Source organism: Tachyglossus aculeatus, chromosome Y2, assembly GCF_015852505.1.
Source record: "Tachyglossus aculeatus isolate mTacAcu1 chromosome Y2, mTacAcu1.pri, whole genome shotgun sequence".
In the NCBI taxonomy this organism is placed as follows: Eukaryota; Metazoa; Chordata; class Mammalia; order Monotremata; family Tachyglossidae; genus Tachyglossus; species Tachyglossus aculeatus.
This window is the reverse complement of record NC_052094.1, coordinates 3187895-3211307: the sequence shown is the minus strand read 5'-3', so window position 1 is coordinate 3211307 and position 23413 is coordinate 3187895. Positions and strand designations below refer to the sequence as shown.

Here is a 23413-nt window from a genome sequence, read left to right as displayed (position 1 = left end):
TCATCCCCATTTTACAGATGAGGTAACTGAGGCACAGAGAAGTTAATAATAATAATAATAATGCTGGTATTTGTTAAGCGCTTCCTATGTGCCAAGCACTGTTTCTCAGCGCTGGGGTTGATACAAGGTAATTAGGTTGTCCCACGTGAGGGTCACAGTCTTCATCCCCATTTGACAGATGAGGTAACTGAGGCACAGAGAAGTTAATAATAATAATAATAATAATAATGCTGGTATTTCTTAAGCGCTTCCTATGTGCCAAGCACTGTTCTCAGCTCTGGGGTTGATACAAGGTAATTAGGTTGTCCCACGTGAGGGTCACAGTCTTCATCCCCATTTGACAGATGAGGTAACTGAGGCACAGAGAAGTTAATAATAATAATAATAATAATAATAATGCTGGTATTTGTTAAGCACTTCCTATGTGCCAAGCACTGTTCTCAGCGCTGGGGTTGATACAAGGTAATTAGGTTGTCCCACGTGAGGGTCTATTTATTTTATCTTGTTAACATATTTTGTTTTGTTGTCCATCTCCCCCTTCTAGGCTGTGGGCCCGCCGTTGGGTAGGGATGGTCTCTAGATGTTGCCAACTTGGACTTCCCAAGCGCTTAGTACAGTGCTCTGCACACAGTAAGCGCTCAATCAATATGACTGAATGAATGAACTACTCTATTTATTTTCCTTGTACATATTTATTGTATTTATTTTATTTTGTTAATATTTTTTTTGTTGTCCGCCTCCCCCTTCTAGACTGTGAGCCCACTGTTGAGTAGGGACTGTCTCTAGATGTTGCCAACTTGGACTTCCCAAGTGCTTAGTACAGTGTTCTGCACACAGTAAGCACTCAATAAATACAATTGAATGAATGAATGAATGAATGAATTTATTTATTTATTTTACTTGTCCATATTTATTCTATTTATTTTATTTTGTTAATATGTTTTGTTTTGTTGTCTGACTCCCCCTTCTAGACTGTGAGCCCGCTGTTGGGTAGGGACCGTCTCTAGATGTTGCCAACTTGTACTTTCCAAGCGCTTAGTACAGTGCTCTGCACACAGTAAGTACTCAATAAATACGATTGAATGAATGAATGAATCCACCTGTGCTTCTGACCCCATTCCCTGTCATCTTATGAAAACTCTCTCCCCTTCCCTCATCCCCTCCTTAACTTCCATCTTCAGCCGCTCACTCTCCACTGGTTCCTTCCCCTCTGCCTTCAAACATGCCCACGTCTCCCCCAGCCTAAAAAAACCCTCTCTTGACCCCCACTGCCCCTTCTAGTAATCGACCTATCTCCCTCCTGCCCTTCCTTTCCAAACTCCTAGAACGAGTCATCTACACTCTCTGCCTCAAATTTCTCAATGCCAACTCTCTCCTTGACCCCCTCTAGTCTGGCTTCTGTCCCCTACACTCCACCAGAACTGCCCTCCCAAAGGTCACCAACGACCTCCTTCTTGCCAAGTCCAATGGCTCTTACTGTATCCTAATCATCCTTGATCTCTCAGCTGCCTTCAACACTGTGGACCACCCGCTTCTCCTCAACACGCTATCCAACCTCGGCTTCACAGACTCCATCCTCTTCTGGTTCTCCTCTTATCTCTCCGGCCTTTCATTCTCAGTCTCCTTTGCGGGCTTCTCCTCCCCCTCCCATCCCCTTACTGTAGGGGTTCCTCAAGGGTCAGTTCTTGGTCCCCTTCTGTTCTCTATCTACACTCACTCCCTTGGTGAAATCATTCGCTCCCACGGCTTCAACTATCATCTCTACGCTGATGACACCCAAATCTACATCTCTGCCCCTGCTCTCTCCCCCTCCCTTCAGGCTCGTATCTCCTCCTGCCTTCAGGGCATCTCCATCCAGATGTCTGACCGCCATTTAAAACTCACTGTGTCCCAGACTGAACTCCTTATCTTCCCTCCCAAACCCTGCCCTCTCCCTGACTTTTTCGTCCCTGTAGATGGCACTATTCATTCATTCATTCATTCATTCAATCGTATTTACTAAGCGCTTACTATGTGCAGAGCACTGTACGAAGCGCTTGGGAAGTACAAGTCCTTCCCGTCTCACAAACCCGCAACCTTGGCATCATCCTCGACTCCACTCGCTCATTCACCTCACACATCCAGTCTGTCACCAAAACCTGCCAGTCTCACCTCCACAACATTGCCAAGATCACCCTTTCCTCTCTGTCCAAACAGCTACCTTGCTGGTTCAGTCTCTCATCTTATCCCGACTGCATTACTGCATCAGCCTCCTCTCTGATCTCCCATCCTCCTATCTCTTTCTGGTTCAGTCTACACTTCATTCTGCTTCCCAGATTACCTTTGTGCAGAAACGCTCTGGGAATCTCCAGTGGTTGCCTGTCAACCTGTGAATCAAGCAAAGACTCCTCACTGTTAGCTTCAAGGCTCTCCATCACCTCGCCCTTCCTACCCGGCCTCCTCCTTCTCTCCTTCTACAGTCCAGCCCATGCCCTCTGCTCCTCTGCCACTAACCTTTTCACTCTGACTCGTTCTCACCTGTCCCGCCATCGACCCTTGGCCCACGCCCTTCCCCCTGGCCTGGAATGCCCTCCCTCCACACATCCCTACTGAGATGAGCTCTCTTCCTCCCTTCAAAGCCCTACTGAGAGCTCACCTCCTCCAAGAGGCCTTCCACATTGAGCCCCCTTTTCCCTCTCCTCCTCCCCATCGCCCCCCCTGCCCTGCCTCCCACCCCTCGCCACAGCAATTGTGTATATTTGTACAAATTTATAACGCTATTTATTTTACCTGTACATATTTACTACTCTATTTATTAATGACGTGCATATAGTTATAATTCTATTTATTCTGATGGTTTTAATACCTGTCTACTTGTTTTCTCCTGTTGTCTGTCTCCCCCTTCTAGACTGTGAGCCCATTGTTGGGTAGGGTCCGTCTCTATAAGTTGCCGACTTGTACTTCCCAAGTGCTTAGTACGGTGCTCTGCACACAGTAAGTGCTCAATAAATACGATTGAATGAATAAATCATTTTCAATTATTCTCTCCCCTCTTCAGTCTCCCAGTCCCATCTGAATCACCCTGACTTGCTTACATTGTTCTTCCTCCCTTCCAGCCCCGCAGCACTTACGTCCACATCTGTAATTTGTTTAGATTAATCTCTGTCTCCCCCAGTAGAGAATGTAAGCTTCTTGTGGATAGGGAATGTCAATGTGTCTGTTCATTGTTTTATTGTACTTTCCCAAGCACTTAGAACTGTGCTTAGCACACAGTAAGTGCTCAATAAATGCAATTGAATGAAGGAATGAATTAATGAATTAATCATTCAGCTGGCCTTATTTTGAAGGGTTTTAGAATCACATAAACTATCATTCAGCTGGCCTTACTTTTAAAGGAGGAAACCACTCTATTAGCGTCCTTGTCTTTGGTTGTTTTGTTTTACAGTTATTAATGTGTCCAGTGCTTACCACTCTGTCATTTAGAGCCAAAAATCATGTTTTCCAATTTCCCTTTTCTTTTTTTTAATAGGTCAAAAGAATTGTAGACAGAAGGAAGAACAAGAAAGGAAAGATAGAATATCTAGTGCGGTGGAAAGGCTATGGCAGTGAAGATGACACTTGGGAACCAGAGCAACATCTTGTGAACTGCGAAGAATTCATTCATGAATTCAACAGATGCCACAACGAGAAACAGAAGGAAAGCATATTAACTAGGACAAATAGGACTTCTCCCAACAATGCCAGGAAGCAGATTTCTAGGTCAACCAGTAGCAGTTTTTCAAAGATGTCTCCTAAATCATTAGTGATTGGCAAAGACCATGTGTCAAAAAATAATCCGTTATTTACTGCCAGCCAGAAGCTTCGGAAAAATACAGCCCCATCTCTCTCAAACAGGAAAACTATAGACTTTACAAAATCTGGTATTAAAATCCTGGTGCCTAAAAGTCCTATTAAGAGTAGGACAGCAGTTGAGGATTTTCAGAATGAAAGTCCCGATAAACTGGATCACATCGATCAGGATCAGGAAGACTCTTTGGCACCTGAAGTGGCAGCAGAAAAGCCAGTTGGTGTGTTCCTGGGTCCTGGTGCAGAGAGGGCTAGAATGGGGAGCAGGCAAAGAATGCACTCATTAGTGCCTCAGCTGCCAGTTCCAGTCACTGCAACCATCGTGTCCACATTAACAATCAATGGAAAAGGTAAGCAAATCAAATCTTGTTTTTTCTATAACACATGACATAAAATATGAATGGTTCCCTTTTCAATGGACATGAATGCAGATTTTCTAATACAGTCATCGTTTTTAATCAGAAAGTTGAAAAGTTTACTAATTCTTGTTTTAAATGAAGATGACTCTATGAGCCATTAAAATATTTGCCAACTTCTTCTGTCTTTGTTGAAAGTCCAGTACTGGCACGTAGATTTTTAAAATCCACATAAGATGCATTTATATTTAACTTGACAGCAAATGGAGCATACCAGAGGTCTTCTCCATTGCTTTGAATTGTTTCAAATAATATCCGTATATCCGTATTCAAACTACAGTGCTCTGCACACAGTAAGTGCTCAATAAATTACGACTAAATGGAAAGAGGTCAGACACTCAAGTATGTTATGAGTGAAAGGAATATGGTATGGAATTAATCCCAGGACATGCAGCTGAAATTTATTATGTATTTCCCCCTTGTCCCTTTCTCTTGAGATTTTACATTCAATGTGCTAAATTATACATTGCAGTCACGGGTCAGTTTTATTTATCTGCTTTAAATGAGGCCTTGGAGTTTTGTTGTAATGGCAATCAATGGAATAATTTCCATTTCATTTCTTGAAATTTGGCCCAAGTTCAAATTTAGGAGTTTTCTTTCTGGGCGTTTCTGGAACAATTAAGCTTCCAATCTGAGGGCTCTATTAATAAGAACTAGACAGACTTAAATTTTGATGATTGAATCTGGTCTCTACTTGAGTTTTCCTTCTGTTTTGTGATTTCTAACTGAGTGATATGAAGGTTAGTAAAACTGCTGCCACTGTTCTCCACTTTTCATCTTTGCCATTGCTGTGGCATGGTTTAGTAACATTACCTGGTGAGGTAGCTTAGTCTCAATACGTGGTGAGGCTCAGGTCCTCCATCTCTAAAGTCATTAGATGATATTTATCAAACACGTAATGTGTGCACAGCACTGTACTAAGCACTTGGGAGAGTACAGCATAGTCAGTAGAAAAGGCAGATATATTTTCGGTTCCTTCATCCAATGACTTTAACATGGCAGTGATTCCATCCTGAAATTGAGATAAAAGTGCTGAACAAATATTGAATTTCTTTCTAAGATTTGAAAATTGTTTCTGTGTATGACTGCTGTTTTTTGACTCCAAGTAGAGAGTATTTGGAAATTTGTTTCAGACTTTTGATAATGTAAATAACTTTGTTATTTACTTTACTTTCTTTACTTTCTCTGTCTCCCCCTTCTAGACTGTGAACCCACTGTTGGGTAGGGACTGTCTCTATATGTTGCCAACTTGTACTTCCCAAGCACTTAGTACAGTGCTCTGCACACAGTAAGCACTCAATAAATACGATTGATTGATTGATTGATTGTTATGGAACTAGCACTTAAATGCCACTGATGGATTGATTAATGAGCAATTCTGCTTGGGGAAAGTTTAATAGGAACTGACTGCTGATTCCATTTTAAACATTCTAGCTTTCAGGATGACAGTACCAAAATCTCTGTACTCTCTCCCAAGTGCTTAGGTCAGTAGTCTGCACACAGTAAAAGCCACACCCATCCCTGTCTGCTTCCTCCCAGGAAATATGTGTGATCATCTGTTGTACCCAACCTTTCCCCACCCACCCTAATTCAGTGCCCTTTGGGTCTGCTTGAAAGTCACTCCTTTAATCTAGAATTTGTGATTCTTGGGTGATGTGTTGCATTTTGTTAAAGATGCTTTTGCTTAAGTGAGACCGAAAAATCAATCAAACAACAGCATTTATTGGGGACTTCTTGTGTGCAGAGCATTATACTAAGCTCTTGGGAGAGTACAGTACAGTAGGGCACATTCCCTGCCCACAGGGAGCTTGCAGTCTAGAGGAAGAAGCTGGTTACATAATTCAGAACTGTGCCATGGCTGTGCCTGACTGAGGGTTGGCCAGAGGAGTAGAGAAGCTCAGTCCTTACAGAAATTCCTAATTTTTGAGAGGCAAATAAAGTCTTCTGTCCTCCTTCCCCTTGCCCTTGATGATGCTGCCTGATCATGAGCCATAACCGGTGGCTGGTGTAGATACATAGCTTTCCATGTCGGCCATTTCCAGTATATCTGCTGTTATCACTGACACTTGGAGCATAAACTTACTGATATGTTTGCCTTTAACTTGGGAATCTGGGGAGATGCACTTCAGGTTTGGAGCATCCCATCTGGTTGAAATTAAAGAAAGCCAGTACTTCCTTTTCCTCTTGCACTTTACCCATTTCCCGTATTCTTTTCATTAATGTTCTTTTTTCAGTTCACTTATTCATTCATTCATTCATTCGTATTTATTGAGTGCTTACTGTGAACAGAGCACTGTACTAATCGCTTGGGAAGTACAAATCATTCAGCCTCCTGCCCTCGTTTTCTGGGGAGAGACAGGTCTTCTAAGATCTCAAGTGACTTAGCACATGACGCTGTGAGAAGCAGGGTGGCCCCAGAGGCCCCAGGTTCTAATTCTGCCTCTGCCTCTTACTGCTGTATGACCTTGGACAAGTCACTTAACTTCTCTGGGCCTCAGTTACTTCATCTGCAAAATGGGAATGTCAAGATTACCTCCTCTCCCCACCAAAAAGGCAAAGTGAGTTTCATTAGCCTCAGCCCATACTGTGAGCCCCGTGTGGGACAAAGCTGTATCCACTCTGATTATCTTGCATCTACCCCAGTGCTTAGTACAGTGCCTGTCACATAGTAAGCACTTAACAAATGCCATTAAAGAGAAGCAGCGGTGGGGAGAGCACAAATCCCATTCCTCAACCTGCCATGTTCCCCGAGCCACAGAAAATCAAAGCTCATCAGAAAAATTTTCCAAGGCCATTCATGGGAGTCTGAATGCTTTCAAGATATGTATGTCCCACTGACTTTCAAAGTCATTATGTCTTAAAATCAAGCTTCATCTTTCCTTCCTATCCCACTCCTTAAAGATTGTGAGCCCCTTCTGAGATTATGAGTCTCTTGAGGGACAGGATGTTCATTCAGTCGTATTTATTGAGCGCTTACGGTGTGCAGAGCACTGTACTAAGCGCTTGGGAAGTACAAGTCAGCAACATATAGAGATGCTTCCTACCCAACAACGGGCTCACAGTCTCCAATTCCCACTTTAATCTGTGAGCCCCATGTGGGACCTGATTTTCAGGTATCTAGTCTAGCACGTAGTACAGTGCTTGGAACATAGTAAGCTCTTAACAAATGCCACAATTATTATTATTAAGATTATTATTATTACTTGCATAATTTTTTCCAGTGCTTAGTGTGGTGCTTTGCAGTAAACACTTGATAAACACTGTTATTCCTAACTTTCTCCAACAGCCCAATTTTTCCTGTCCCCCAAATCTGCAACTTCTTGATTTGCTATTTTTCTATTTTCGCATTCAGCCTGTTGTTGAATTCATTCATTCAATCATATTTATTGAGCGCTTACTGTGTTCAGAGCACTATACTAAGCACTTGGGAAGTACAAGTTGGCAACATATAGAGACGGTCCCTACCCAACTACGAGCTCATTGTCTAGAGGGGGAGACAGACATTAAAACAAATAGATAAAACAATAAATTCCAGATAGATACAGATAGATACATATCTGTATACTTATCTGCATTACCTAGCCACTTAGGTCTGTCTCCTCTAAGCAGTTTGATAGCCGCCTCACCTCTAAAGCACCTCTAAAGCATTTACACATTCTTACTCTTTGTTGCTTCCCCTATCTGTTACTTATTTTAATGTTATAGATTCTAAGTCTTGGGAGCAAGGATCGGGTTGACATACTCTGTTGTACTGTCCTCTCTCAAGCATTTAATGCAGTGCTCTGCACGCAGTAAATGCCCAATAAATGCCAGTAATTGATTGATTGATTGATCCAAGTGGTGACGCCCGGGAGGCAAGATGAGATGAGGGATTGAAGACGAGATAAGGGCAGGGCTACAGAGGTGGACTTGGGGGCAGTCCACATCTTTATCTTCCCTCCCAAACCCAGTCCTCTCCCTGACTTTCCCATCACTGTAGACGGCACTACCATCCTTCCCATCTCACAGGCCCACAACCTTAGTGTCATCCTCTACTCCGCTCTCTCATTCACCCCACGCATCCAATCCATCACCAAAACCTGCCAGTCTCACCTCCGCAACATTGCCAAGATCCGCCCTTCCTTCTCCATCGAAACCGCTACCTTGCTGGTTCAATCTCTCATCCTGTCCCGACTTGATTACTGCATTAGCCTTCTCTCTGATCTCCCAATCTCCTGTCTCTCCCCGCTTCAGTCTATACTTCATTCTGCTGCCTGGATTATCTCTGTACAGAAATGCTCTGGGCATGTCACTCCCCTCCTCAAAAATCTCCAGTGGTTGCCTGTCAACCAGTGATTCAAGCAAACTCTCTCGGCTTCAAGGCTCTCCATCACCTCGCCCCCTCATACCTCACCTCCCTTCTCTTCTTTTCCAGCCCAGCCTGCACCCTCCGCTCCTCTGCCGCTAATCTCACCATGCCTCGTTCTCGCCTGTCCCGCCGTCGATCCCCGGCCCACATCCTCCCCCTGGCCCGGAATGCCCTCCCTCTGCACATCCGCCCAACTAGCTCTCTTCCTCCCTTCAAGGCCCTACTGAGAGCTCACCTCCTCCAGGAGGCCTTCCCAGACTGAGCCCCCTTTTTCCTCTCCTCCTCCCATCGCTCCACCCCACCCTACCTGCTTCCCCTCCCCACAGTACTTGTATATGTTTGTATATATTTATTACTCTATTTTACTTGTACGTATTTACTATTCTATTCATTTTAATGGTGTACTATAATGATAGCTATAATTCTATTTCATTCATTCATTCAATCGTATTTATTGAGTGCTTACTGTGTGCAGAGCACCATACCAAACACTTAGGAAGCAGAAGTCGGCAACATATAGAGACGGTGCCTACCAAACATTGTCCTAACGATTTTTTCACCTGACTAAATGTTTTGTTGTCTGTCTCCCCCTTCTAGACTGTGAGCCCACTGTTGGTTAGGGACTGTCTGTACAAGTTGCTGAACTGCACCTCCCAAGCGTCCAGTATAGTGCTCTGTGCACAGCAAGTGCTCAGTTGCCCCTAGGGCTCCCGTCCACCCCAGCCTGGCACCCCTGTCACCCAGCCAATGCCCAGCTGGTCCACTGCGGCATTTGCTAGCTACTGCTACTTTCAAGACTCCACTCACTTGGACCCTTGCCCCCTCCCAGGATACCACCGCTGCCTCCTCCTCGTCCTCCTCCTCGCCCTCCACTACTTTCACTGTCTCACCACAGACCAGCCCCAGCCCCAAATTCCATCAAAATATGGCTCCCCAGATTCACCCAAGCTGTTCCAGATGTGGTAGTGATGGGGAGAGAAAGGAGGGAAGAAGAAAGGTCAAGCCCCTGGCTATGGGTAGCATCGAGGAATAAGCTCTTGAATCAAGGGTATCATACTGTAGCTGACAGGATTCTGGTCTGGGCCCACCCTGCTTTTCTAGCAGGCCAGATGACACTATGGGGAATCCTCTGGACCATGGTGGCTGTTACCCAGTCTGGGAACTCACTCATCCACTACCACCTCCATTCATTCAGTTGTATTTACTGAGTGCTTACTCTGTGTAGAGCACTGTACTAAACGCTTGGGAAGTACAAGTCGGCAACATGTAGAGATGGTCCCTACCCAGTGGCGGGCTCACAGTCTAGAAGGGGGAGACAGACAACAAAACATTTAGACAGGTGAAAAAATCGTTAGAACAATGTTGGGTAGGGACCGTCTCTATATGTTGCCGACTTGTGCTTCCCAAGCGCTTGGTATGGTGATCTGCACACAGTATGCGCTCAGTAAATGTGATTGAATGAGTGAATGAAATAGAATTATAGCTATCATTATAGTACATCATTAAAATGAATAGAATAGTAAATATGTACAAGTAAAATAGAGTAATGAATATATACAAACATATACAAGTACTGTGGGGAGGGGAAGGGGGTAGGGTGGGGCAGAGCGATGGGAGGAGAGGAAAAAGGGGGCTCAGTCTGGGAAGGCCTCCTGGAGGAGGTGAGCTCTCAGTAGGGCCTTGAAGGGAGGAAGAGAGCTAGTTTGGCAGATGTGCAGAGGGAGGGCATTCCGGGCCAGGGGGAGGACGTGGGCCGGGACTCGACGGCGGGACAGGTGAGAACGAGGCACGGCAAGGAGATTAGTGGCAGAGGAGCGGAGGGTGCAGGCTGGGCTGGAAAAGAAGAGAAGGGAGGTGAGGTATGAGGGGGCGAGGTGATGGAGAGCCTTGAAGCCGAGAGAGTTTGCTTGAATCACTGGTTGACAGGCAACCACTGGAGATTTTTGAGGAGGGGAGTGACATGCCCAAAGCATTTCTGTACAGAGATAATCCAGGCTGAAGCGGGGAGAGACAGGAGATTGGGAGATCAGAGAGAAGGCTGATGCAGTAATCCAATCGGGACAAGATGAGAGATTGAACCAGCAAGGTAGTGGTTTGGTTGGAGAAGGAAGGGGAATCTTGGCAATGTTGCGGAGGTGAGACTGGCAGGTTTTGGTGACGGATTGGATGCGTGGGGTGAACGAGAGAGCGGAGTCAAGGATGACGCCAAGGTTGAAGGCCTGTGAGACGGGAAGGATAGCAGTGCCGTCTACAGTGATGGGAAAGTCAGGGAGAGGACTGGCATTGGGAAGGAAGATAAAGATGTGGACTGCCCCCAAGTCTACCTCTGTAGCCCTGCCCTCATCTCATCTTGCCTTCCGGGATCCGGGATTGACTTGGATCAGTCAATCAATCAATTACTGGCATTTATTGGGCATTTACTGCGTGCAGAGCACTGTATTAAACGCTTGGGAGAGGACAGTACAACAGAGTACGTCAACCCGATCCGTGCTCCCAAGACTTAGAATCTATGACATTAAAATAAGTAACAGATAGGGGAAGCAACAAAGAGTAAGAATGTGTAAATAGGTGCTTTAGAGGTGAGGCGGCTATCAAACTGCTTAGAGGAGACAGACCTAAGTGGCTAGGTAATGCAGATAAGTATACAGATATGTATCTATCTGTATCTATCTGTAATTTATTGTTTTATCTATTTGTTTTAATGTCTTTCTCCCCCTCTAGACTGTGAGCTCATTGTTGGGTAGGGACCGTCTCTATGTGTTGCCAACTTGTACTTCCCAAGTGCTTAGTACAGTGCTCTGCACACAGTAAGCGCTCAATAAATACGATTGAATGAATGAATGAATGAGAAGGTTGGGGTTGGGGGGACGTGTGTGAAATCTTGATGCTGATTTCTAGCCCCCAGAAAATGATCTCCTAATTGGCCATGTCCAAGGATGGTGGAGATGATACTGTTGACTTTTTCTGCGGTTTCTATCATAATGCATTTGGAGAAAATTGGTGATGGGGATCTTAAAGTTTAGTGCAGGGATTTTCTCACTGAATCATATATATGGTGTATATACAATATACATATTTGAAAGCAGCTTGGCATAGTGGATAGAGCAGAGGCCTGGGTCCTTCCCCTCCCTACAGCAATTGTATATATTTGTACAGGTTTATTGCTCTATTTATTTTACCTGTACATATTTACTACTCTTTATTTTGTTAATGATTTGCATATAGCTATAATTCTGTTTATTCTGATGGTTTTGACACCAGTCTACATGTTTTGTTTTGTTGTCTGTCTCCTCCATCTAGACTGTGAGCCCGTTGTTGGGTAAGGACCGTCTCTATACGTTGCAACTTGTACTTCCCAAGTATTTAGTACAGTGCTTCGCACACAGTAGGTGCTCAATAAATATGATTAATAATAAATAATAATAATAATGGCATTTATTAAGCAATTACTGTGTGAAAAGCACTGTTCTAAGCACAGAGGAGTTTACAGGGTGATCAGGTTGTCCCATGGGGGGCTCACAGTTTTAATCCCCATTTTACAGATGAGGTAACTGAGGCACAGATAAGTTAAGTGACTTGCCCAAAGTGACACAGCTGACAATTGGCGGAGCCGAGTTTTGAACCCATGACCTCTGACTCCAAAGTCCATGCTCTTTCCACTGAGCCATGCTGCTTATCTTGAATGAATGAATGAATTTGCAGGATGATGTTTTAGAAAAAAGATGTATGCAGCAGAATAATGTGTGGACTAGAAAGGGAAGAGACTGGAGGCAGTGAGGAGGCTGATCCAGTTGTTAAGCCAGGATGTGCCAAGTGCCTGGACTTTCATAGCATCTGGTTGATTGGAAAGCAGTCTCATCCAAGCCGTCACCAAAACCTGCCGGTCTCAGCTCCGCAGCATTGCCAAGATCCGCCCTTTCCTCTCCATCCAAACTGCTACCCTACTCGTTCAAGCTGTCGTCCTATCCCGTCTGTACTACTGCATCAGCCTTCTCTCTGATCTCCCATCCTCCTGTCTCTCCCCACTTCAATCCATACTTCATGCTGCTGCCCGGATTGTCTTTGTCCAGAAACGCTCTGGGCATGTTACTCCCCTCCTCAAAAATCTCCAGTGGCTACCAATAAAAATGTGCATCAGGCAGAAACTCCTCACCCTCGGCTTCAAAGCTCTCCATCACCTCGCCCCCTCCTACCTCACTTCTCTTCTCTCCTTCTACAGCCCAGCCTGCACCCTCCACTCCTCTGCTGCTAATCTCCTCACCGTGCCTCGTTCTCACCTGTCCCACCGTCGACCCCCAGCCCACGTCATCCCCCTGGCCTGGAATGCCCTCCCTCTGCCCATCTGCCAAGCTAGCTCTCTTCCTCCCTTCAAGGCCCTACTGAGAGCTCACCTCCTCCAGGAGGCTTTCCCAGACTGAGCCCCCTCCTTCCTCTCCCCCTCGTCCGCCTCTGCATCCCCCCCGTCTTACCTCCTTCCCTTCCCCAGAGCACCTGTTTGTATGTATATATACTTGTACATATTTATTACTCCGTTTATTTATTTATTTATTTTACTTGTGCATATCTATTCTATTTATTTCATTTTGTTAATACGTTTGGCTTTGTTCTCAGTCTCCCCCTTCTAGAATGTGAGCCCACTGTTGGGTAGGGACTGTCTCTATATGTTGCCAACTTGTACTTGCCAACTTGTACTTCCCAAATGCTTAGTACAGTGTTCTGCACACAGTAAGCACTCAATAAACACGATTGATTGATTGATTGATTGATTGATTGATTGAAAGGACTAATCTATTGTGGAGGAAACTAGACTGCACTTCTGTTGTGGACGGGGAACATGTTTGCCAACTTTGTTGTATTGTGCTCTCCCAAGCCCATAATACAGTGCTCTGAATGTAGTAAGTACTCAATAATTGATTTGGTGAAGGACTGAGTTTGCTGGTTGAAGGAGTGGGTAGTGTCAAGGAAAATGGCCCAGATAGCGGACTTCAGAGACCCGGAGGAGGATTGTGGTGTTATCAGCCATAATGGGAATATTACATGGGGGAAAGGATTTGGCTGGGAATATGGGGAGTTTAGTTTAGGCTGCACTGAATTTGAGATACCAGTAAGACATCCATTTAGATGTCCAGAAGGTGAAGAGAAATGGAGATACTAACTAAAGAAGTATCAATCTACTTCAGTCATGGCTATTGAAGTAGATTAAGGAGTCATCTATGTAACCTTGGGATTGAATGCGCTTCCCAAGGGAGAAGGAACTTCTAGCTCTTGACATGCAGATTGTTCTGTCATGAGCAGGATAAGGATGACTACTGCTGCTGCTGCTTCTGCTGCACTAACATTTTCTAGGTGCCTCAATATGGGAGGCACTGAGAAAATTACAAGAAAATCAATCAAGATATGGCTCTTGATCCACGAGGGATTTACATTCTAAGGTGGGGAGAGCCAAAGAATGAAAGGAAAATAGATCAAATTCAAACAAATAAATATACCAAATATAATTTTAATGCAATCTTTGCCTCACATTGGGCTCATTTGTACCTTGCTTTATAGCCATATTTACCTTGTGCTCTTTAACCTTTAAACTCTTCAATTTTTCCTTCTGTCTTGGTTTTTCCTACTTTGCTCTGCCTGCAAAGTATGCATTGCTTTTGTTTGAATTTCACCTTCGTTGAGCAATCCAGACCAGTTTCCCAGGGGCCTGTAAACAAGCAGCCTATCCATTTTTGATTTGTCTATTTAATTGGGTAATATGAAAACTTGACAGAGGAGAAAGTAGCATTTGGGCAGAACTGGAGAACTTGAATCCCAAGGTAATCTTTGTGCTTGAGTGGCCCTCATTGAGTCAGGTAGCTGATGCTGATAACTTCAGGTTCTGATGTCATTCCTATAGAAATGTACAAGCCTTGAGGGGACCTCGTGCTTAGACATCTGCATGGGCTTTTCCTCCTCATTTAGAACATTGGGCTGGTCCCATGAAGTTTCAGAGATGCCTCAAAAATCAGCATTTTCAAGAATGGAGAGGGAGCTGATGATCGAGAAATGATTGAGAGATCTCTCTGACTAGACTGGGGCCTCCTTTGGGGCAGGGAATATGTCTGCTTGTTGTTGTTTTTTACTCTCCCAAGCACTTGATACAGTGTTTTGCACATGGTAAACACTCAATAAATACAATTGAGTGGATGAATGAACCTCTCCAGTCACCATCCCAGTTAAGATTTAGGTGGAATGATTTTGAATAGATTATAAAAGAATGTATTCAACTGTGTGTTACCCAAATTTCAATGGGTAACACACATCTAAAGGCTGCACAGCAGGTGTGATGTTTGTAGTAGGATAGTTACAAGAAAAAAAAATTCATGGAGTCCCACAAAGAGTCTGTATTGTGTTCATTGACCTTACAAAAAAGTTTTAGCACCATCAAGATTTATAATCCTGGGGGACAGAGAGCATGTTCACTGAGCCTATTTTACACTTCTAAAGGCTTAGTTAAGTGCTCTGTACACTGTAAATACTACTGCTTAACTGATTAGGTTAGAGCTCTGGGAAATCAGTAAATTTGGCTTTGCAGTGAAACCCAATTTCTCAGGCTACTTCATATTTGAGTGGTGTGTTATCGGAGTTTTGTAGACTTAAAGTCCTTGTGGGCATTCATTCAGTTGTATTTATAGAGTGTTTACTGTGTGCAGATCTACTAAGTGCTTAGGAAACTACAATGTAACAATAAAAAGTGACAAACCCTGCCCACAACAAGCTCAGGAGGATTGTGTCTACCAACTCTGTTGTATTTTCCCAATCAGTCTGTAAACACTTAGCACAGTGCTCTTTACATAGCAAACACTTATATTGATCAGAGTTTAAGTTAGCCAGTCTGACAATTTCTCCATCACCAACAAAGTGAAGCAGGACAGTTTGACCCAATTCTGTCCAATCAGTGTTGTACTGCCTTCTTGGAGGTGCAATGTGTGATCTGCAAGCCGCAGTAAATATACATACTGTATATACATACTGCATATACATATACATATATGCATATGCATGTGTATATATGCATATACATGTACATACATGCACTGGGAAACCTTTCCAGAGCATAAGGGTCTGAGCATCTTCCACAGTCTTTGAATGATGGTCCAGAGGATGCAAATACACAAACATGAAGGCATACAAATGATTATGAAATTGATTGCATCTTATTGAATCTCTTGCCCTCAAGACATTTCTTTTTGGATGTCCTCCCATCACCTCAAGCTAAATATGTGGGTAGGGATTGTCACTGTTGGTTTTGTATTGCACTTGCCCAAGCACACAGAAAGCGCCCAATAAATATGATTGAATGAATGCATAAATTACAGATATGTACATTTTCATACAGTTGTGTATATGAGGCTGAGAGCCCCACATGGGACAAGGACTGTGTCCAGCTAGATTTGCTTGTATCCATCCTAGAGCATAGTATGGTGTCTGGTATAAGGTGAGTGCCTAACAAACACCATCCATCGTGGATGATGTGGAGCTGGGAAGGGAGAAAAACAGAGGGAGTGAGTCAGGGCAATGCATAAGGGAGTGGGAGAAGTGAAAAGTGGGGCTTGGTCAGGGAAGACCTCTTGAAGGACGTGTGCCTTCAGTAAGGCTTTGCATGGCTGGAAATAGTTGTCAGATTGAAGAGGGAGGGTGTTCCGGGCCAGAGGGAGGATGTAGGTGATTTTTCCACCCAAATCCTGTCTTCCCTCTGACCTTCCCATCCCTGTAGGCATTACTATTCATTCATTCATTCATTCATTCATTCATTTGTATTTGTTGAGCATTTACTCTATGCAGAGCACTGCTCTAGGAGCTTGGAAAGTACAGTTCAGCCAAAAAGAGAGACAGTCCCTGCCTGCAATGGGCTTACAGTCTAGAAGAGGGGAAGCAGACATCAAAACTAACAATCTACCAATATAAATAAACAGAATTATATATACATACACATCAAAACAAGTAAGCAGGCAGTAATATAAATAAACAGAATTTAGATATATTCATATATATACAAGTGCTGTGGGGTAGGGAGGGGTGCAGAGCAAAGGGAGCAAGTTGGGGCAATGGGGAAGGGAGGAGGAGCTGAGGAAAAGGTGGGGCTTAGTCTGGGAGGGCCTCTTGGAAGACATGAGCCTTCAGCAGGACTTTGAAGGGGGAAGTGTGATTGTATGGTAGATTTGAGGAGGGAGGGCATTCCGGACCAGAGGTAAGATTTGGGCCAGGGGTTGACAATGGGCACAGTGGGCAAGAACAAAGCACAGTGAGAAGGTTAGCACCAGAGGAGCAGAATCTGTTGGGGAGAGAGAGAGAGAGAGAGAGAGAGAGAGAGAGAGAGAGAGAGAGAGAGAGAGAGAGAGAGAGAGAGAGAGAAGGAGAGAGAGGGAGAAGGAGAGAGAAAGAGAGGGAGAGAAGGGAGGAGGGGACAAGGTGATGGAGAGCTTTGAAAACAGTAGTGAGGAGTTTTTGCTTGATTTGGAGGTGGATGGATAACCATTGGAGATTTTCAAGGAGTGGATTGACAGATGCAGAACTTTTCTATAGAAGGATAGTCCAGGCAGCTGAGTGGAGAATGGACTGAAGTGGGGAGAGATAGGATGTTGTGAGGTCAGAAAGGATGCTGATGCAGTAGTCCAGATGGATTAGAATGACTGGTGGTGGTGGTTCTGATGGAAAGGGAAGGGCGGATCTTGTTGATGTTGTGAAGGTGAAACCAGCAGGTTTTGGTAATGAATTGAATATGTGGGGTGAATGAGAGAGTGGAGTCAAGGGTGACATCAAGGTTGTGGGCTTGTGAAACAGGAAGGTTGTGCCATCCACAGTGATGGGAAAGTCAGGGAGAGGACAGAGGTTGGGAAGGAAGACTTCCTGTCTCAAGTCCATAGCCATGATGTTATCCTTGACTTCTCTCTCTCTTTCTATCCACAAATTCAATCCATCATCAGGTCCTGTCGGCCCCACCTTCACAACATCACTAAAGTGTGCCCTTTCTTCTCCATCCACACTGCTACCACGTTGGTACAATCACTCATCCTTTCCTACTTGGAAGACTGCATTAACTTCCTCACTGACCTCTCAGCCTCCTGGCTTTCCCCACTCTAATCCATACTTCATTCTGCTGTTTCTTCAGGGGCATCAGGAAATGTCTCCCCACTCGTCAAGAAAAATCCAGTGATTGCCCATCCATCGCCACACCAGTTCAGAAACTCACCATTGATTTACTTTAAGGCATTCAATCACCTTGCTCGCTGCTACCTCACTACTCTCGTACTACAGCCCTGCCAGCATGTTTCACTCTTCTGATGCTAACTGCTGACCTCTCACCCACGTCCTCATCTGCTTATTTTATTATTGCCATTGAATAGTAACTGTTAATGGCCCTCAGTGATGTCATCTGCTTATTTTATTGCCATCACATGTTAATTGTTAACTGCTCTTTGTGATGTCATCATCTGCTTATTTTATTGCCATCACGTTAATTGTTAACTGCTCTCTGTGATGTCGTCACCTGCTTATTTTATTATTGCTATAGCATGTCAATTGTTAACAGCTCCCTGTGATGTCATCACCTGATTATTTTATGGCCATCGCATGTTAATTGTTAACTTCTCTCTGTGATGTCATCATCTACTTATTTTATTATTGCTACTGCATGTTAATCGTTAACTACCCGCTGTGCTGTCTTTTACCTTGCTGATCTCACCATGAACTATCACTTTCCCCTACTCCCAAGTGCCCTCACTTTCCCCTTCCCCTCTCCCACCCAGCTCTTGCCCTCCCTTTCACCCACCCCCACCCCTCCACCTTACCTGCTCACCAGAATCCCTCTGTACCAGCACAAACCCTCAGCCCCCCACTTCCAACCCACTCCTTCCCCTTCTCCCCGCCCCCACCCCATCCCAGTTCTCCTTTCTCATCGCCACCCCTCTTCCCCCTTCCCCCGCCAACTCACTACAATCCAGACCCTCCCCACCCCTCGCTCCCTTCCCCCACCCTCCCCTCCCTCCACAGCTGCTGCCAAGTATGGCTTTTGGAACCCCTGCTCCACTATAGGCAAGCTCCCTTTCGTCCTTGACCTTTTCCCTTTCAGCTCACCCCTCATCCTCCTCCTCCTCCTCCTCATCCTCCTTCTCCCCCTACTTGAAACTTGGCTCACTCCGGATGACATGGTCTCTTCTGATGCTCTCTCCAATAGAGGCCTCTTCTTCCACTTCCCCAGACTCACTGGGAAAGGAGGAGGTGCCAGCTTCCTTCTCACACCCCAATGTCGCTTTCGCACTATACTTCCTCCCCTTTCCTTTCCTTCCCCTCCTTTGAAGCCCATATTATTCAACACTACCACCTCCTTCAGATTCTTGTAGCCATCTTCTACCACACCCCTGGCCCCAACTCCAATTTTTTTAATGATTTTGATCCATTTCTCACCTTTCTTCTCTCCTTTTCCATGTCCACTCTGATCCTCGGAGACTTCAACATCCACCTGAATGTCCCTGGTGACTCCTCTGTCACCCTCCTTCTATCTCTCCTTGATGCTGCCAACCTCCTGCTCCACCCCATCACGCCCACTCACCAACTTGGTCACATCCTCGACCTCATCATCTCCTACTGCTACACTATCTACACCCTCACCAACACTGGAATCCCTCTCTCTGATCATAACCTTCTCACCTGCCTTTTCACTCACACTACTCCCTCCTGTAAATCTATATTACTATCCCACAGAGACCTCCACTCTCTCGACCCCGTCAGTCTTTCTCAGTGCATTACACCCCACCTCGTCTCCCTATCTTATCTACCCAATCCTGATGACCAGACTACTGCTCTCAACTCCACTGTCTCTACTCAACTCGCTTGCTCCCCTTTCCCTTCACTGCTGTCGCACCACTAACCCACAGCCTTGGATCACTGCCACTGTCTACGTCCTTCACTCTAATGCTCAAGCTGCTGAACAATCAATCAATCAATCAGTCATATTTATTTAGTGCTTACTGTGTGCAGAGCACTGTACTAAGCGCTTGGGAAGTACAAGTCGGCAACACATGCTGGCAAAAGTCTAAACACCAAGCAAAACTGTTCACTCTAAGTTTATCCTTTCCTGCCATAACTCTGCCTTTTCCTCTGCCAGGCAAAACTATTTCTCCTCCCTTACTGACACCCATGCCCATCATCCCTGTCAGCTGTTCCATACATTTAACTCTCTTTTCAGGCCCCCTGCTCCCCCCTCCCTCCATCCTTCACCCCCAACGATCTGGCCTCTTGCTTCATTAGTAAAATTAACTCCATCAGGTCTGAGCTCCCCAAAGTCACTCCTCCCCATTCTCCATCCCCCCGCTGGCTCTCAACCCTCTCCGCTACTCTCCCATCCTTCCTAGTAGTATCTTCAGATGAGATCTCTCTCTTCTCAAGTGCTACTCCATCCATCTTTGCTTCAGACCCCATTCCCTCTCATCTTATGAAATCTCTCACCCCTTCCCTCCTCCCCTCCTTAACTGCCATCTTCAACTGCTCACTCTCCACTGGTTGCTTCTTCTCTGTCTTCAAACATGCCCATGTCTCCCTCATCCTAAAAAAACCCTCTCTTGACCCCACCTCCCCTTCTAGTTATAACCCTATCTTCCTCCTACCATTCCTTTCCAAACTCCTTGAATGAGTCGTCTACACCCACTGCCTCAAATTCCTCAATGCCAACTCTCTCCTTGACCCCCTCCAATATGGCTTCCACTCCCTACACTCCACCTAAACTGCCCTCTCAAAGGTCACCAACGACCTCCTTCTTGTCAAGTCCAATGGCTCCTACTCTATTCTAATCATCCTTGACCTCTCAGCTGCCTTCAATACTGTGGATCACCCCCTTATCCTCAATACGCTATCCAACCTTAGCTTCACAGACTCAGTCCTCTCCTGGTTCTTCTCTTATCTCTCCAGCCATTCATTCTCAGTCTCCTTTGCAGGATCCTCCTCCCCCTCCCATCCCCTTACAGTAGGGGTTCCTCAGTGGTCAGTTCTTGGTCCCTGTCAGTTCTCTATGTACACTCACTCCCTTGGTGAACTCATTCACTCCCACGGCTTCAACTATCAACTGTGCTGATGACACCCAAATCTACATCTCTGCCCCTGCTCTCTCTCCCTCCCTTCAGCCTCAGGTCTCCTTCTGCCTTCAGGACATCTCCATCTGGATGTCTGCCCGTTGTCTAAAAATCAATATGTCCAAGATTGAAGTCCTTATCTTCTCTCCCAAACCCTGCCCTCTCCCTGACTTTCCTGTCACTGTAGACGGCACTGCCATCCTTCCCATCTCACAAGCCCGCAACCTTGGTGTCATCCTTGACTCCTCTCTCTCGTTCTCCCCTCACATCCAAACTGTCACCAAAACCTGCTGGCCTCACCTCCGCAACATCTCCAAGATCCACCCTTTTCTCTCCATCCAAACCACTACCTTGCAGGTTCAATCTCTCATCCTATCCCGACTGGATTACTGAATCAGCCTCCTCTCTCATCTCCCATCCTCTTGTCTCACCCAACTTCAGCCCAGATCATCTTTGTTCAGAAATGCTCTGGGCATGTTACTCTACTCCCCTCCTCAAAAATCTCCAGTGGCTGCCTGTCAACCTACGAATCAAGCAAAAACTCCTCGCTCTCGGCTTCAAGGCTCTCCATCACCTCGCCCCCTCCTACCGCACCTCCCTTCTCTCCTTCTACAGCCCAGCCCACACCCTCTGCTCCTCTGCCACTAAACTCCTCACTGTGCTCATTCTCACTTGTCCTACTGTCGGCCCCCGACCCACATCCTTCCACTAGCCTCGAGTGCCCTCCCTCCACACATCAGCCAAGCTAGCTCTCTTCCTCCCTTCAAAGCCCTACTGAGAGCTCACCTCATCCAGGAGGCCGTCCCAGACTGAGCCCCCTTTTTCCCCTCCTCTTCCCCATTCCCCCCTCCCTACCTCCTTCCCCTCCCCACAGAACTTATATATATTTGTACAGATTTATTATTCCATCTATTTTACTTGTACATATTCACTATTCTATTTATTTTGTTAATAATGTGCATATAGCTGTAATTCTATTTGTCCTGACAATTTTGACACCTGTCTATATGTTTTGTTTTGTTGTCTGTCTCCCCCTTCTGGGCCGTGAGCCCATTGTTGGGTAGGAACCATCTCTATATGTTGTCGACTTGTACTTCCCAAGTGCGTAGTGCAGTGCTCTGCACACAGTAAGCGCTCAATAAATACGATTGAGTGAATGAATGAATGAATAAATGAATGAATGAATGAATGAATGAGAGACAGAAGATTGTGAAGTTAGCTAGGCAGGATAGGTTGAGTGCCCTTTTTCGTCTCCTGCTCTCCATCCCCGCTCCGCCCTACCTCCTTCCCCTCCCCACTGCACCTGTATATATGTTTGTACAGATTTATTACTCTCTTTATTTACTACTCTATTTATTTTGTTAATGATGTGCATCTAGCTTTACTTCTGTTTATTCTGATGACTTGACACCTATCCACATGTTTTGTTTTGTTGTCTTTCTCCCCCTTCTAGACTGTGAGCCCGTTGTTGGGTAGGGACCATCTCTATATGTTGCCAACTTGTACTTCCCAAGCACTTAGTACAGTGCTCTGCACACAGTAAGCCCTCAATAAATACAAATGAATGAATGAATGAGTGATTGTATTAACATGATAGCAGTTTGGATGGAGAGTAACGGGCAGATTTTAGCAATATTGTAAAGGTGGGACCATCAAGACTTGGTGACTGATTGAGTATATGTGTTGAATAAGAGAGAGGAGTCAAGGAAAATGCTAAGGTCACAGCTTTATAATATGGGAAGGATGGTGGTACCATCTGTAGTGACAGTTAAGTTCAGGAGAGGAAGGGTTTGTGTGGAAACAAAAGGAACTCTATTTTGAACATGTTAATTTTGAGATATCTTGAAGGCAGGAAGTGTGAGCCTGGAGAGAGGGAGAGAGGTCAGGGGTGGAGATATAGAGTTAGGTATCATTTGCATAGAGATCATAGATGAAACTGTGGGAGAAAAAGAGTCTCCAAGGGAGTGAGTGTAGACAGAGAATAGGAGGGTACCGAGAAATGAACCCTGAAGGACCCCCACAGTTAGGGATTGGGAAGCAGAGGAGCCTGCAAAGGAGACTGAGAATGAATGGCCAGAGAAATAAGAGGAGAACCAGGAGAAGATAGAGTCAGTGAAGCCAAGATTGAATAATCTTTCCAGGAGAAGAGAGTGGTCCATAGTGTCAAAGACAGCTGAAAGGTCGAGGAGGGTTAGGATGGAGTAAAAGCCGTTGGATATGGCAGAAAGAAATCAATTATGACCTTTGAGAGGATGGTTTCTGTGGAGTGAAAAGGTCAGAAGCCAGCCAGATTGGGCGGAGTCCAGAAGAGAGTTTGGAGGAGAGGACCTTGAGACACTAAGTGTAGACAGCTCACTTATGGTGTTTGGAGAAGAAAGGTAGGAGGGAGATGGGGTGATAACTGGAGGGAATTGTGGGGTCAAGGGAGGGGTTTTTTTTGGATGGGTGAGGCGTGGGCATGTTTGAAGGCACTGAGGAACAAACGATGACTGTTAGTGAGGGAAGGTTTTGGGGGTACAGCTATGACTTCAGCCCTGGGAGTCAGAAGGACTCGGCTTCTAGTTCTGGCTCTGCCATTTGTCTCCTGCAGGACCTTGGGGAAGTCACTTCAAGGCTCTGGGCATCAGCTCCCTCTTATGAGGATATTCATCACCCGGACTCGGTCCTTTTATTCATCCCCCCTCCCAGCTCCACCTCACTTATGTCCACTTTTGTACAGATAT

General features: G+C 45.3%; 1 protein-coding gene across 1 annotated transcript in view; it reads left to right on the top strand.

Annotated features, from left to right (window-relative positions):
- The window catches only part of LOC119946676 (chromodomain Y-like protein), a 174404-nt gene that overhangs the window by 111795 nt on the left and 39196 nt on the right, over positions 1 to 23413 (top strand). Inside the window, exon 2 of the mRNA XM_038768092.1 lies at positions 3509 to 4175. Coding sequence (XP_038624020.1) covers positions 3509 to 4175 — 667 coding nt within the window. The remainder of the gene's footprint in view (positions 1 to 3508; positions 4176 to 23413) is intronic.